We start from the raw sequence: 14748 nt of genomic DNA, 5'->3' as shown, positions 1-14748 counted from the left end.
TGAGCGAAAAGGCATGATTTTATACTTAAGCAAGGTTAATCAATGATTGCAATACTCACTGGCAGCACCTTTTACAAAATGATAACGTAATGCATTTTATGTAAAAACATTAGATTATGTGTTGAAGAAAAAATTCCAAAATTAATCTGCACAAATTTAGTTTCGATGTCCAACAGTCAAATCCAAAATATGTAAAAAAAAAATTTAATTTAAGTCTTTCAAAAACCTATTAAAGTTTTGGGATGGGACTCCCACACTGGAAATCAACTCAATGCTACTATTCCCAAACTTTGAAAAAACCGAAGAAAAAAAATCAACAGCATTTTGTTATAACTTCATTCCAGGACCTCAAATTGTATAGTATACATAGACTTCAAAATCTTACCTCTGACATTTTCCTTTTTGAGGCGAGATGTTGACTTTTGGATACAGAATTAGTTCATGGCTAACTAATTATAGAGCTAATTACAACACACATGTACACATATATTTACATGTATATATGATGACATGTTTCTGAATACGCTTATGCAATGTAATTGCAGAATTCTTGATCATACCATAAGATAAGTCAAGTTAAATGGATTTCCATTTCTATGTACGTGTATATAATTTTTATGAATTTCTTAGTTCTGCTTGCCACAACCACACTTATACATTAATGAAAAATAAATTCTCAAAACAAGCCTTGTGTAAGATCATTTGCAAGAATATTAATTCATAACAAATAAAGTTTAAATGTATATATTTCAATGTACATAATTGGAATTATTTTGAATATCATACAAATTTACGTATACATATGAACGTATGAAGCCATACATGTACATCATGCAGGAGACATAATAACTGTAAATATTTTTATAACAAACATCAATAATTAATATATGAATTTTAAACATATAATGTTATAACAAACATCAATAATTTATATTTGAATTTTAAAAATAATGTAAGAAAATTAATAAATGTCTATTGCACTATCCTTGAAAACTACCAGGACTCTTTTGCTAAAACACTGCATAAATAGTGACAAATAAAATTCACATGTTGATGATTAATAATATTTCATAATTGATTAATTTCACAACAAAAAGTAGGAGAGGATCAATATTCTAGCAGAAGTTGGAAATAACAAACATTGTACAAGGCTCCAATCTTGATAATGTAAATTCATGTAGATATTTTAGTGGTCATCTTATTTTAACTGTTTTCAAGCTGAAAGCATACCGCTAAATTCTGATTACGCTAATTGCAGTTTCTCTATATTTTATGACCTACTAGTGTGCTGATTCATTATCTCATTAACCTGAAATTTGATACTCTACTTAAATTTGAGTTCGGTACAATAAATTTGATTTCAGTACTTTTAGAACCAATTTAACACAAAAATGTTAAATCAAAGTACTGCAGTACAAATTAAACACAAGAATGTAACGAAACATTTATCAACCCGAGGTCAATGCAAGGTTTTATCAACCAGCATGTTGTAGATTAACCGACAACAGTGTTTAAGATTAATTCAAGTAGAACAGTAAATCTCCTAAACTATGCTTCATCACAAAACTGTTACTGCTTATAAACATACATTATGGGTGAAAACTCTGGACTTTCTGTATGGAGACCTTTAACAAACATTCAATACAGGTGAAAACTCTGGACTTTCTGTATGGAAACCTCTAACAAACATTCAATACAGGTGAAAACTCTGGACTTTCTGTATGGAAACCTCTAACAAATATATATTATGGGTGAAAACTCTGGACTTCCTGTATGGAGACTTCTAACGAACATACATTATGGGTGAAAACTCTGGACTTTCGGCATGGAGACCTCTAACAGAAAAAATCAAAGACTTAGGGTAACTTGAACACAAGAGGGGAACTAGCACTTTATTAAATACCACATGACCCAACTCAATCAGTTAAATATGCTTTTTAAGATATATCAATAAAGTTACTACCACTAATTTGATCAGCATGTGATTGTTACCTTAGGCTTATTTTCAATGTGAGAATGAAACATAAATATACTGCTTTCAAGTGTTTGTTTTTTTTTCATTCTGGAGCCAGTTCCATCAATATTTCTTATGCTAAGGAAAGTCTTTATTAGTTAAGGACATTGATAAACTGGAGTCTGCCCATGGAGATGAAGTTTGGGAGCCCAGTGATCACATCACTTTGATTATACTGGGAATTACATCATATCCTTTGAAACAGAAGACACCTAACCCTCTAGATCACATGATCGTATTGTACATTTCAAAAATCTCTGTAAATCTTTTCAATTGTTACTTTCCTTATTTCATCAAGTGTGTTTTCGACAAATGTTGGTATTTTTCATAACATAATTTAAAAAACTAAAATCTAAATTGAAAATTCAAAACATGAAAGTAGTTTAGAACTACTGATAGGTGTGGCATGAACGGTAACAAAAATTGGTCCCAAAATCTACACATGAATATCTTATTACAAAGTGGTAAGTTTAGAGACATCTCTTTTAACTTTTATGTGATGAAGGTAATTTAGTCAATGCCCAACAATATACATACAAATATTCCCAACAAAGTTGAACTTTCTGATGCTATGCCTGTATTCTGCTCTTACCAAGGTAACTATTGAGAAATAGTTAGATTCATGGGATATTCTTTCTCAAACCTTATGGACTTGATAATATTTTGTCCAGATGTGGCTATCTGGAAGCTGCCCCCAAATGCAGCTACAGATTTAGTGTTAGGAGATTTGATAGAGTTACCGTGTCTATTCCTTGTGTACTGTTCTGGGATCTTACTGTATTCTGGGGCGACCATAATTCCACATACACTACACATTTTACTCACCCCGATTGCCAATTTTGTCCAATCACCAATTTGAAGGATGAGGTCAAATTTCATTGAAGTTTTGAGACCAAGAGGAATTTTACCTTTGTATATTGGTTTTACAACATCGCTTGATACATCGTCAATGTATACTACGGCTTGTTCTATCCGGAATTCTCCCTGGGGGTTGTGACCTATTTTAGGATGATCTGGTGTGCCAGTTGGTGTAGGAACAAAATCTAATTGCCTTATTTTCATTGGCTGAGTCGTGTAGACTGAAACAGTTTCCAAACTCTGTACCCCTCGCTCACCAACCATGCCTAATTTGACCCCACTAGACTGAACGAATGTGCAGGTAGGAATTTGTGTCAGGGCCTGAAGATTTACTTCTAAGGGAGGGTACTCTAGTCTTGGGGTTTTGATGAAATTTGCAATTGTGTCAGGATCAAAGTTCTTTTGAGTGAAAAGTTTGTAGAATTTCAGAAGAACATCATCTGTCAGAACTTCTGTCGGGACAACTACATTGGAAAAATCTTCTAAAGACAGAAGATTAAACCTGATCTGAAACAACATGTTCCCTAAAGCTTGTCTACGATTTTCTCCATTAATAGTCTTGTCAGTCTTGTAGCATTGTTCATCAGCCCATCTAAGTGCTGCATTGAAAATGTTGATTTCTGCAGTTCCTATTCTTTCACTTTTCAATACCATAGCAAAGTTACTTTGAGTGAGAAAGGTGAAGGACTCTTCTTTGAATACCTCTGCTGCATTGATTTCAATGAAGCTCAATGCATCTTTGATGAGATCTTCCATTCCAAATAAAGCTGCATGGTTGAGAATTGTGCAGACATTTTTCACATTCAACGCACCTTCTAAATAGCTCTCACATTCATGAAGCAAGGTCAACAGCTCGTACTTCTGGGATGCATGGAGAAGTGGGATAACAGTCTCATCATCAATGGAAACTTCATCTGAATACACGTATCTGTAATGATAAAAATAACAAGGCATCACCACCATGACAAAGTATATTGACATATTAACAAACCTGTAACTATTACACAGAATCAATATAAAAAAAGGCAAAATATTAACAAAGATATAATTTTACATGGAGACCACTTAAAAGAACAGGAGAATAAGACCAGGAGCTCCAGGAGAGCAAGCATCTCCGGCTTCATTGACGACACCCGCCATACAAATCTAGGTCACGGCGACACCTGCCATACAAATCTAGGTCACTGCGACACCTGCCATACAAATCTAGGTCACGGCGACAACCGCAATATATACAAATCTATGTCACGGCGACACCTGCCATTCAAATCTAGGTCATGTCGACACCCGCCATACAATTCCAGGTCATTGACGACACCCGCCATACAAATCTAGGTCAAGGCGACACCTGCCATGTAAATATAGGTCACGGCAACACCTGCCATACAAATCTAGGTTATGGTGACATCCACCATACAAATTTAGGTCACAGCGACACCTGCCATACAAATCTAGGTTAAATCTGGGTTGAAATTTCAGATGCACAAAAATTTTCTTCAAAAGGGCATATCTGTCCTAAATTTGGAAAACAAATTATAAGGCCAAGAAAAAAATAGCTTTGTTTCCGGTAACCTGACCCTCCCTATTATCAACCCCTGACCCTGTAGTTTTTTATTGACTAAAACACAAAAAAGTGAATTCTTTCTGGAAATACAGATCCTATTGGAGAGATTTAGACAAAGCCTTTAAAGGTACATGTATCATCTAGACACTTTACTTGTACAAAATGACCCAAATGCAATTCAAGCGTCTCAAGTTACTTAGGTCATGTAAAACAATCATGGCAGGAAGCGGTCTTAATGTAAATATAAAATGTACATATTAATTGTCATTTACATGTTACATTATACACATACAACATCATATACCAGTGTTTAATTACCTGGTAATCAAAGTTGAGATCTATACAAAAAACAAGGGCCCGTTGGAGGGCCACAACAATTACGCCCGCCGCAATATTTGACACTTGGAAGGGGGTAGTTTCACAGGTTGTAATGCTTTAAAATGAAGTATCATTGTTGGAAAGTTGGAAGGAGATATTGATACACATAATGGTGTGTAGTCGAAACCGAAGGGCAACTTTAAATGATGAGATGTATATATGTTGCGAATATTGGAAACCTTGGTTTAGACACAACAACACAAAAATTAGTTAACATGTTTATATACAGAATATATACATTGAAAGAACCTCTTTGCAAAGAATCAGCCTCCTAATACCATTATTAAGTGAATGGTGAGCAATTACAAAATCATCAAAGGGAAATTAAATCTGCAAATACGGGGGTAAGGGGCATGATTTTGGTATGCGACACTCCGGCTCATCAAGATGTATATTTGTGTCAAGTATGGAGAGCCTGGGTCGAGTAGTATTGGAGTTATGGTCCGGACAAGTAAAATCAACAAAGGGGAATAACTCCACAAATACGGGGGTAAGGGGCATGATTTTGGTATGCGACACTCCGGCTCATCAAGATGTATATTTGTGTCAAGTATGGAGAGCCTGGGTTGAGTAGTATTGGAGTTATGGTCCGGACAAGTAAAATCAATCAAAGGGGAATAACTCCACAAATACGGGGGTAAGGGGCATGATTTTGGTATGCGATACTCCGGCTCATCAAGATGTATATTTTTGTCAAGTATGGAGAGCCTGGGTCGAGTAGTATTGGAGTTATGGTCTGGACAAGTAAAATCATCAAAGGGGAATAACTCCACAAATACGGGGGTAAGTGGCATGATTTTGGTATGCGACACTCCGGCTCATCAAGATGTATATTTGTGTCAAGTATGGAGAGACTGGGTCGAGTAGTACTGGAGAGATGGTCCAGACACCATATGTGCCCGAAGTAAAATCATCAAAGGGGAATAACTCCACAAATAAGGGGGTAAGGGGCATGATTTTGGTATGCGACACTCCGGCTCATCAAGATGTATATTTGTGTCAAGTATGGAGAGCCTGGGTCGAGTAGTATTGGAGTTATGGTCCGGACACCATATGTGCCCACCCACCCACCCACCCACCCGCCTGCCCGCCAACATGATAACATTATACGTCCCGTCTTTCGTCGGGCGTATAAAAAGGTGAAATAAAAATAGAAGTATTTCCGACCTACCTACCCTATCTTTTTGGGGGACACGTTAGTGGAAACAAAGCTATTTTTTGTTTGCCTAATCAAGGATCAATTGATTTCGAGTTTCCAATTAAAAAATTCTGAAACTGAAATTGATTCCTACATTGTATCACTATAACTTGTTATGCATTTCACAGTTTCTTATTACACATCACAGTTGCAATTTTCTTCTAGTAATGAAAATGATTTACTAGAAATACCTTGACCTCTACCATGAAACATGAACTTTTTCAAGGTATTCTCATACTTTGTACTTGACCAGTATGCGAAGTCTAATCTATATCCATGGAGAAATTGAGATGATAGAGTGATAACAAAGATCACTATGACCTTGGATCCATGAAACATAAACTTGTTTGAGGTATTCTTATGCCTGACCGATAAATGAAATAAAAGTTTAAAAATTAATTTTAAAATGAAATTTAGTCTTTGACCTAAGATTGCTTCATGATCCTGGAGCCTGGTCTTTCTACCTTAATACCATCAAAAATGTGTTTGTGATAATAAATAAAATACCTTAAAACAGATGAGAATATGTCACTTGCTATGTCAACAATTTTCACTTCTGGTCCCTTCTCTGGCAAACTGCCATAAAACATTGTCCTGAAAACTGCACTGCGCATTGCCAGGATCAGTCGGTGGGCTGGAATTCCAACTTTGCCTGGTTCTTCAGGAAAAACAAACTTGACATCGGACAAACTGGCATCCAAACATAATGCAGACAAAGACTTTGTCACTGAATCCTTGAAGATGTCACTCATCGGAGTTCCAGTTCCTGTTTCTAGGCCTGCCATGGCATTTGGTGTAGTGCTTTTGTAGGTTTTCAGGAAGCTTCCCCTGTAACACCTCCACACATGAACGGAAACTTCATTGTATCGATATTGCTGCAAAAGATAAGAGTTTGTCAGTGTTAAAACATTATGATGAAGAAATGCTCATTAGGCTTTCTCTGTCTATCAATGTACATGTACATGTATATTGTCAGAAAATGTTTCGACTGCATTATATTATTAAGTGACCTTACTCTGTTATGTAAAAAGAGGCCCAAAAGTCTTCATGGTCATTTGACTCTAAAGTCTCTTGTACTATTGTAATATACATACTCAGTAGCAAGTATAGCTGCACTGTTGGCCATTGTGGATTTTGGACCAACCAGAAAATAAACCACACTTGCAAATTTATAAGGATCATCTCAGGATCATTTCAGGCAAGTTATTTAATTAGAACTGAATCCCACTGGTGGAACTTGAGAAGAAGTTTGAAATAGGTGTTGTTCAGGACAACAATGATTGCGAAATTATGTTACAAAATAGCCGCCTTGTCAAAATTTTTACAAGACCGAAAAATAATCACACTTTGTTTGCTCCCTTTTCTTAACATCCTCACCTATTTCCAGCTCAATGGCACCATTGGAACTATAGAAGAAGTTTAAAATGTGTTTTTGAAGATTGCTGCCATGGCGGCCATCTTGGATTTCAGACAGATCCAGAAAATAAAAACACTTTGGAACTACAGAAGAACTTTGAAACGTGAAAAGTTTACGCACAGCGCACGACGACGGACGAAGCATGATGACTATAGGTCATCCTGACCCTTTGGGTCAGATGATCTAAAAATGATCAACAATTGAGATCACTCTTTGGTGATCAAAGATCATCCTTGGTGGTCACTGTCTTATAGTTTAGTCACATAAACAAAAGGCCCAGAGGGCCTGCATATCTCACAATAACAAACTATACTATGTACTGTATGTAAAATTTTATATCATCTGGCTCTTGTTCATCCACTTCACTTAAGTCATCCTGCATGGTCACAGATTATAAAATTATGCCAAAGCGAAATAGAAATCTAGTATATTTAATTGGTTAATATTTGTAAAAGTATTTTTTCCATTCGATCTTGGTGATATGTGAACAAATCAAAACAATTTAATATTTCTGTAGACTTGCCATATATTAAGCAAAGAATTTTTGACACTGCACGACAAGATATGTTTGCATTATTGGAGAATTCCTCAAAATGTAATTTGTATAGACTTGTAGTAGATGATATATCACTAAAACATTATCTAAGTAAATATATAACAAAACGCAATATAATTGTTTTATAGTAGAATACGTCTCTCAGCACATAATCTGTACATTGAAACTGGTCGATATCAAAATACTGCAAGAAATGAACGTTTGTGTAAAGTTTGCCACTCTGGTAACATAGAAGTTGAATATCACTTCCTCTTCTTTTGTCAAAACTTTCAAGCCTTAAGATCAAGATGCATTAAGACTTATAACTGGAAAAAACATCAGTATTTAAGATGATCCAACAATTGAGATCACTCTTTGGTGATCAAAGATCATCCTTGGTGGTCACTGTCTTATAGTTTAGTCACATAAACAAAAGGCCCAGAGGGCCTGCATATCTCACAATAACAAACTATACTATGTACTGTATGTAAAATTTTATATCATCTGGCTCTTGTTCATCCACTTCACTTAAGTCATCCTGCATGGTCACAGATTATAAAATTATGTTCAGGTTCAAATTGGTCCGGTTGATATTTCCGACATTTGTTGGACTGTCAAACACCTCATCTGTAGACTAGATGCTGCTTAAATCATCATAAAACCTGTCAAATGCTTCACTCTCTCCATTTCCAGTTAAACTGAAAAACTTGTATTTATACAAGGTCGAGTTTGTGGTCAAACTTAAGCCAATAATCTTCCAAACTTGATTTTATCAAGATCCATTAAGCCATTCTGGACTATGAATAGCCATCCAAATGGATTCAAGACATAAACTGTGCTGTTGCATAAGCTACAGTCCATTCTCTGAGGTGAGGTGTTCATAAGCATTTAAATAATAAACAATAAATTTCGGACCATTTTGCCAAGCATGCTTATAAATAATTACAACATATTACAGCCATTTCAGTTTTTTTTTGTATAAAGTTACCATGCAAGCTCAAGCCACACCTAAAATGGTAGCCCAAGTTTTCTCTGGCTCTCTCACCATGTCTACACCAGACATGGTGACAGGGCCATAGAAAACTCGAGCTACTAAAATGGATTATGCAAACCCATCTGCGATTACACAAACATCTGTAGAATATTTGACAACCTGTACTATTACCTTTAATAATCTCTTAATTGCCTTAATTTTGATCCTGGGACGTTCAAATTCAGTTAAGCTCTGGAGGTACCACGGCGATTTATGTGTTCATGGTGATCTGTAAATCTAAACTTGAAAAAGACATGAATTCAATAAGTTGTAAGGTATATAAAAAAGAGAGAGAAAAATAAGTAGTCTTCATTCGATACAAATTTTACTACCAAGATTATGCATAAATGTGAAAATTAAAGCCAGTTCTCTAAAAGCTGTACTCCAAGCATACTGCATAAGTGCATAATATACTATACATTTATATTTTTGTATTTATTGAAAGACACATTGTAAACAGTGCTCAATGTCAAATCATTTTGCTTATAACTATAAATATATATAACTATGTACATGACACTGGACTGTTGTTCGCCAAATCACAAGCTACACATGTAGCTATATTATTATAGCTACATGTGAAAAACCTACATTTATAGTTGGTGTTCTGTCTGTTCTAAATACCATGCTTTAAATTCAAATATAAAAGTATCTGTGTACAATTCTGTTGTCGAAACCACAGGTACTTGGGGTCAGGAACTAAAGTTATAAAGGAATTGTCCAATTTTAATTTGTAACATCAATAGACAAGAAATGAAGTTACAAATTAAAATTGGACAATTCCATTATAACTTTAGTTCCTGACCCCAAGTACCTGTGGTCGAAACATCTGATAGAAATGCACAATTAACCACAACAGATACATACACATGTACCTTAGCCCGAGTTTCCTCTGGCTCTGACACCAGATAACCTGACAAATATATCATATCAGGTGTGGCCAGAGGAAACTCTGGCTACATACACCTTTGACTTAACCTTCACTTCCCTCTTCGTTTGTCACCATTGACTATCATCTCAGAGCTGTTGAACAACAGTCGTGTGTTATAATACTGTTGGTGCATTTCCCTACCAGTGTGATAGCAGTGTGACCCCTTGATCGGTTATAATATCAATTGGTAAATGTATGTTCCGCAGTTGCATGGTCAAGACAATTTAAATCAGATTTAACTCTAAACAACTTCAAATAAATCCAGTGAATTGTTACTAAACTTAAATATGACAACATCGAATCATAACAAGCATATAGAGATAAATATATACATTGCATATGTACGTGACGTCATTATGAGATTGCAAGTCTGAAACAGCTGTGAAAAGGGGATGACATCATTACTAAACTTAAATATGACAACATCGAATCATAACAAGCATATAGAGATAAATATATACATTGCATATGTACGTGACGTCATTATGGGATTGCAAGTCTGAAACATCTGTGAAAAGGGGATGACATCATTATCACGCAGCAGGTGTTTTCCTTGGCATGTATTACGATATATTAAAGATGACATCTACATTTCGCTTGTAAATAATGTTTAAGGGAATTGTGCCCTTCACTGCAATGTATATATATGATATATCCATAGTGTCTTATTGTTTATAATTACACAACAGACTCTGAGACTGTTGAACAGTGCAGACTGGCATTTTTATTCGAATAAATTATAGGAATTCATTTAAAAATGTATTTGAAACCCGTCGCATTTATTCACAAAGAAAATTCCATCTACCGCATGGAATCTAGTAAATACATACCTTACTCACATCATGATCGCTGTTCCTTACAATACGTCATGGTAAGTTATCAGTGTCAAATTCGTCTGCACATTAAAAGAACAACAAAAACTTAAAATACACCGGAAACGTAACTGTAGTGGATACATTTCGATGCGTTCTCCGTGCTACGATTTTCCGGATACCAAATATGAATTCCCACATTTATTTCTAAAAATTAAACTGAAACATTATATAACAGTTGTCAGCTATATCATTCTTAATTTTGATGAAGGTATTCATGCATATTTTTAACAGATTGTTTTTCTCTCAAGTGGTGTCATCTTCGGTTGATACATTGTACATGGAAAATTTAACTCTGGTGTATATAATTACCAGATACAAGTGCCTATGGTATACAGTACATATTAGGCTAGCCCATAATCACCTGTATCTGATAATTAACACCAGAGGTAAAATGAATAAAATGCTTGTACCAGATACAAGTGTAATGTATGCTGATGATTGGGTGATTCTTGCTGAATCAGCTAATGAGCTGCAAAACATGTTGAATAGGTTATTTTTTTATGCAAATGCATGGAAACTGACAGTAAATACTGATAAAAGTAAAATATTGTTTTTTTTTTTTTAGAAATATAGGCCGGTTACGAAGGGAGGAGATTTTTTTTTGACGGAAAGAAACTCCACATGTAATGTAATGATTTATTTTGAACTGGGTAGATTTCCATTTGTGTATATCCAGTATTATAAAGTAATTAAGTACTGGTTCAAGCTATTAAGTTCTAAGAATTGTATCCTTAGAGCTACATACGATGAATTAATGTATATGCCAAAGCGAAATAGTATATTTGATAGGTTAACATTTGTAAAAGTTTTTTTTCCATTCGATCTTGGTGATATGTGGACAAATCAAAACAATTTAATATTTCTGTAGACTTGCCATATATTAAGCAAAGAATGTTTGACACTGCACGACAAGATATGTTTGTATCATTGGAGAATTCCTCAAAATGTAATTTGTATAGACTTGTAGTAGATGATATATCACTAAAACATTATCTAAGTAAATATATAACAAAACGCAATAGAATTGTTTTTATAGTAGAATACGTCTCTCAGCAAGTACTCTGTATATTGAAACTGGTCGATATCAAAATACTTCAAGAAATAAGCGTTTGTGTAAAGTTTGCCACTCTGATGACATAGAAGATGAATATCACTTCGATTCTTCTTAATTTGTCCAAACTTTCAAGCCTTAAGATCAAGATGCATTAAGACTTATAACTGGAAAAAACCATCAGTATTTAAGATGATCCAATTAATTAGTACAACTAACTTTAAAGATTTAACAATGTTATGTAAATATGTATAGGATGCCACACAATTTAGGAAAACTTGATATAAAGTTTTTTCCACAGATTTGTCCATTCTCTAAAGATATTGTTACTTCACTGCTATATTTCTGTGACCGCCAAATTATTGTATTGTATATATTTTATATGTACTGATGAGCTGTAAAGCTTAAAGTCAATAAAATAAATTAAAAGTGGAAAAAGTGCCTATGGCTAGCCCGAAGAGAAGAGGTTAGGTTTAAATTTGGAAAAAAATGGCTCCCCCAGTGTTCACTATATAATGAAGTCTCATGTGGCCCTGACACCATGTCCTTTATACACCAGACGTGGTTGTCAGGGCATGATGAAAGTCAGGCTTTTGTTAGGCCAGTATGAAGTTATATTGGTGTACAGTATCATATTAGCTTACCGTGTATATATCCAATGGTTTTTTCTATGTTAGGGCCTAAGCAAAATTTTATCTAAATCTGTCTACGATAACATGTAGACAACTCATAGATACTGTATATATTTTTTTTCTATCAGCCTTTCTTAAAATATTACGGAAGAGCATTAGGGCCATGAAGCAAAAAAATTAAATTCATTTTTTCATGTTAATAACTCGAAATTTCGACTTAATAACTCGAAATTTCGAGATAATAACTCGAAATTTCGACTTAATAACTCGAAATTTCGAGATAATAACTCGAAATTTCGACTTAATAACTCGAAATTTCGGCTTAATAACTCCTTATATTTACATTATGATTATTTTTTATTGTATCTGTTTAAGCATCCAATGATTTAAACATGCATTTTTTCATGTGTTTTACCTTAAAGTGAGGTCGAAAGGATAAAAGCCGTTTTTCGCTGGAAAGTGTCGGACATTCTTGAAACGGTCTTTGTAACAGTCTCCGACATTACTAAACACTGTGATGAGGCTAATCCTGTAATGAAAAATAAATACAATTTCTTCAATGAATTAGATATAGTTCATGTTTCTACACACGCTTATACCGCATACGCATCCCCGATCGGACGTGAAAAGGCATGATGTCACCTGCCCGATCACATGGTTTCTCCTAGTTTCCTCCAAGACCCCATACGAGCACCCATCCGGATCAGCTAGAGTAATTTATATAAGTTGATATAACTAAGGCGGCAATCATTGTAAAATAGATACAAATGACTTTTTTCATTGTCTTTCTTGTATTGCTTGGTACTTGGTTTGGCTTGGTTTATTTTGTTTAACGTCCTATTAACATCTAAGGTCATTTAAGGACGGCCTCTCGTGCATGCGACATGTATGAGTGTGGTGAGTGCGTATGTGTGTTTTGGGAGGCTGCGGTATGTTCGTGTTAAGTCTCCTTGTGATAGGCCGGAACTTTTGCCGATTTAAAGTGCTATCTCACTGCAGCATACTGCCGAAGACACCCAGCAGCACACCCCACCCGGTCACATTATACTGACAACGGGCCAACCAGTCGTCCACATGTATTTATTTATATTGCCTGACGTCCTATCAGTTACATTGGTCATTTGAGGACGGCCTTCAATGCATATGACCTACATATATGTTTGAAGTGTGTGTTCGCATGTTTTGGAAGACTATGGAAATTGTCTTTAAGTGAATTTACTGTGATAATAGAATGGTTTGGTTTGATAATGTATTGTTTAACGTCCTATCAAGAAAAAAACTTACCCATAGACAGATCGATGCAATTCTTTGGGAACTTAGAGATGTGTTATTGTTTTATCCACCAGGTGGTGTTGATTAACCCTTCATTTTACCATATGTAATCCAGGGGTACAGAAATTGAATGATACATATCGTTTTCTATCCTAATATGCATGCGGTGCTTATTACTTACATATAATAGGAAAATTAGAAGTCTTATGAATATCAAGAAATAATAAATGATACATTGAATTTCATTACAGAGTAAAGTTTATCAAGTTAAAGAGATTATTACTGTTTCAGAAATAGTTTATTGTACAAATGTAGTTTACAGCTGCCACATATTAATAACCATTGATGCTTTAAAAAACTGTGTTAAATGATTATATTTGTCTCAGAAGCAGGCGGATAAAAACTCTTTTGATGGCGCCATTGAACTTAAATGCGTGTTGATAATTGCGATAACAACAGTTATACACCTTAACAATGTATCAGGTCCTTAGTTGTTTACTGGATGTTAAACAATACCAATCCAAACTAAACTACTGCGTCAAGAGAATTGTAATATTATTTTTTGAAAGATGTCCAAAGAGGGTTTATCGAGATTAGATACCTCAGATATATTACAAGTAAAACGGAAATAACTCTTGAAAAATACCTATAGTGTACAAGGACAGTGTAACTGTTAGTTCTTTGTATAGTGGTATGAGGGGGACATTTACATATTTGGAGAAATATATTTACAAAATTCTGAAGTCGGGGAAAACCAAAAGACCTGCCCTGTCTTATCAGTCAGTATTGCTTTATTAAAAGAAATTACCCTCATAGTTAATGGTAACGAAAACTGTGGAGAATGTTTTAATATCATTTATGTTGACATGCGTAATATACAAACTGTAGATGCACTACACTTTCGAAGCACTATAGTCTCCAAATATTGGTGGATACAGTTAAAAGTCTCCTCGTCAAAAAATTGATTCTGATTATATATAGATTTTTAGA

At 34.8% G+C, this 14748-nt stretch overlaps 1 protein-coding gene across 2 annotated transcripts; it reads right to left on the bottom strand.

Moving 5' to 3' along the window:
* Window positions 1-2497: 2497 nt before the first annotated feature.
* On the bottom strand, window positions 2498-10853 carry LOC117316862 (BTB/POZ domain-containing protein 6-like). Of its 2 annotated transcripts, none has more exons than XM_033871646.1 (4): window positions 10759-10853; window positions 9130-9234; window positions 6520-6887; window positions 2498-3800 (listed from the first exon to the last, which is right to left on the bottom strand). In XM_033871646.1, exons 3-4 carry the CDS (start codon window positions 6795-6797, stop codon window positions 2615-2617), a joined length of 1464 nt encoding a protein of 487 aa, XP_033727537.1. In that variant the 5' UTR covers window positions 6798-6887; window positions 9130-9234; window positions 10759-10853; the 3' UTR covers window positions 2498-2614. The 2 variants fall into 2 exon arrangements, with proteins under 2 accessions (XP_033727537.1, XP_033727536.1); XM_033871645.1 differs by having other exon boundaries at window positions 9130-9239; window positions 10759-10826.
* Between the last annotated feature and the right edge of the window lie 3895 nt (window positions 10854-14748).

Source organism: Pecten maximus, chromosome 18 (assembly GCF_902652985.1).
Source record: "Pecten maximus chromosome 18, xPecMax1.1, whole genome shotgun sequence".
In the NCBI taxonomy this organism is placed as follows: domain Eukaryota; kingdom Metazoa; phylum Mollusca; class Bivalvia; order Pectinida; family Pectinidae; genus Pecten; species Pecten maximus.
Note: the sequence above shows the minus strand (reverse complement) of the source record. Positions and strands in the feature narration are given on the sequence as shown.

Bases quoted from the DNA above. Each gene is read 5' to 3' on its own strand.
- LOC117316862 (XM_033871646.1), bottom strand. From the start codon at position 6,797: ATGGCAGGCCTAGAAACAGGAACTGGAACTCCGATGAGTGACATCTTC. The intron at 3,801-6,519 runs GTATTTTATTTA...TTATCATTACAG, and splicing joins ATATTCTCATCTGTTTTAAG to ATACGTGTATTCAGATGAAG.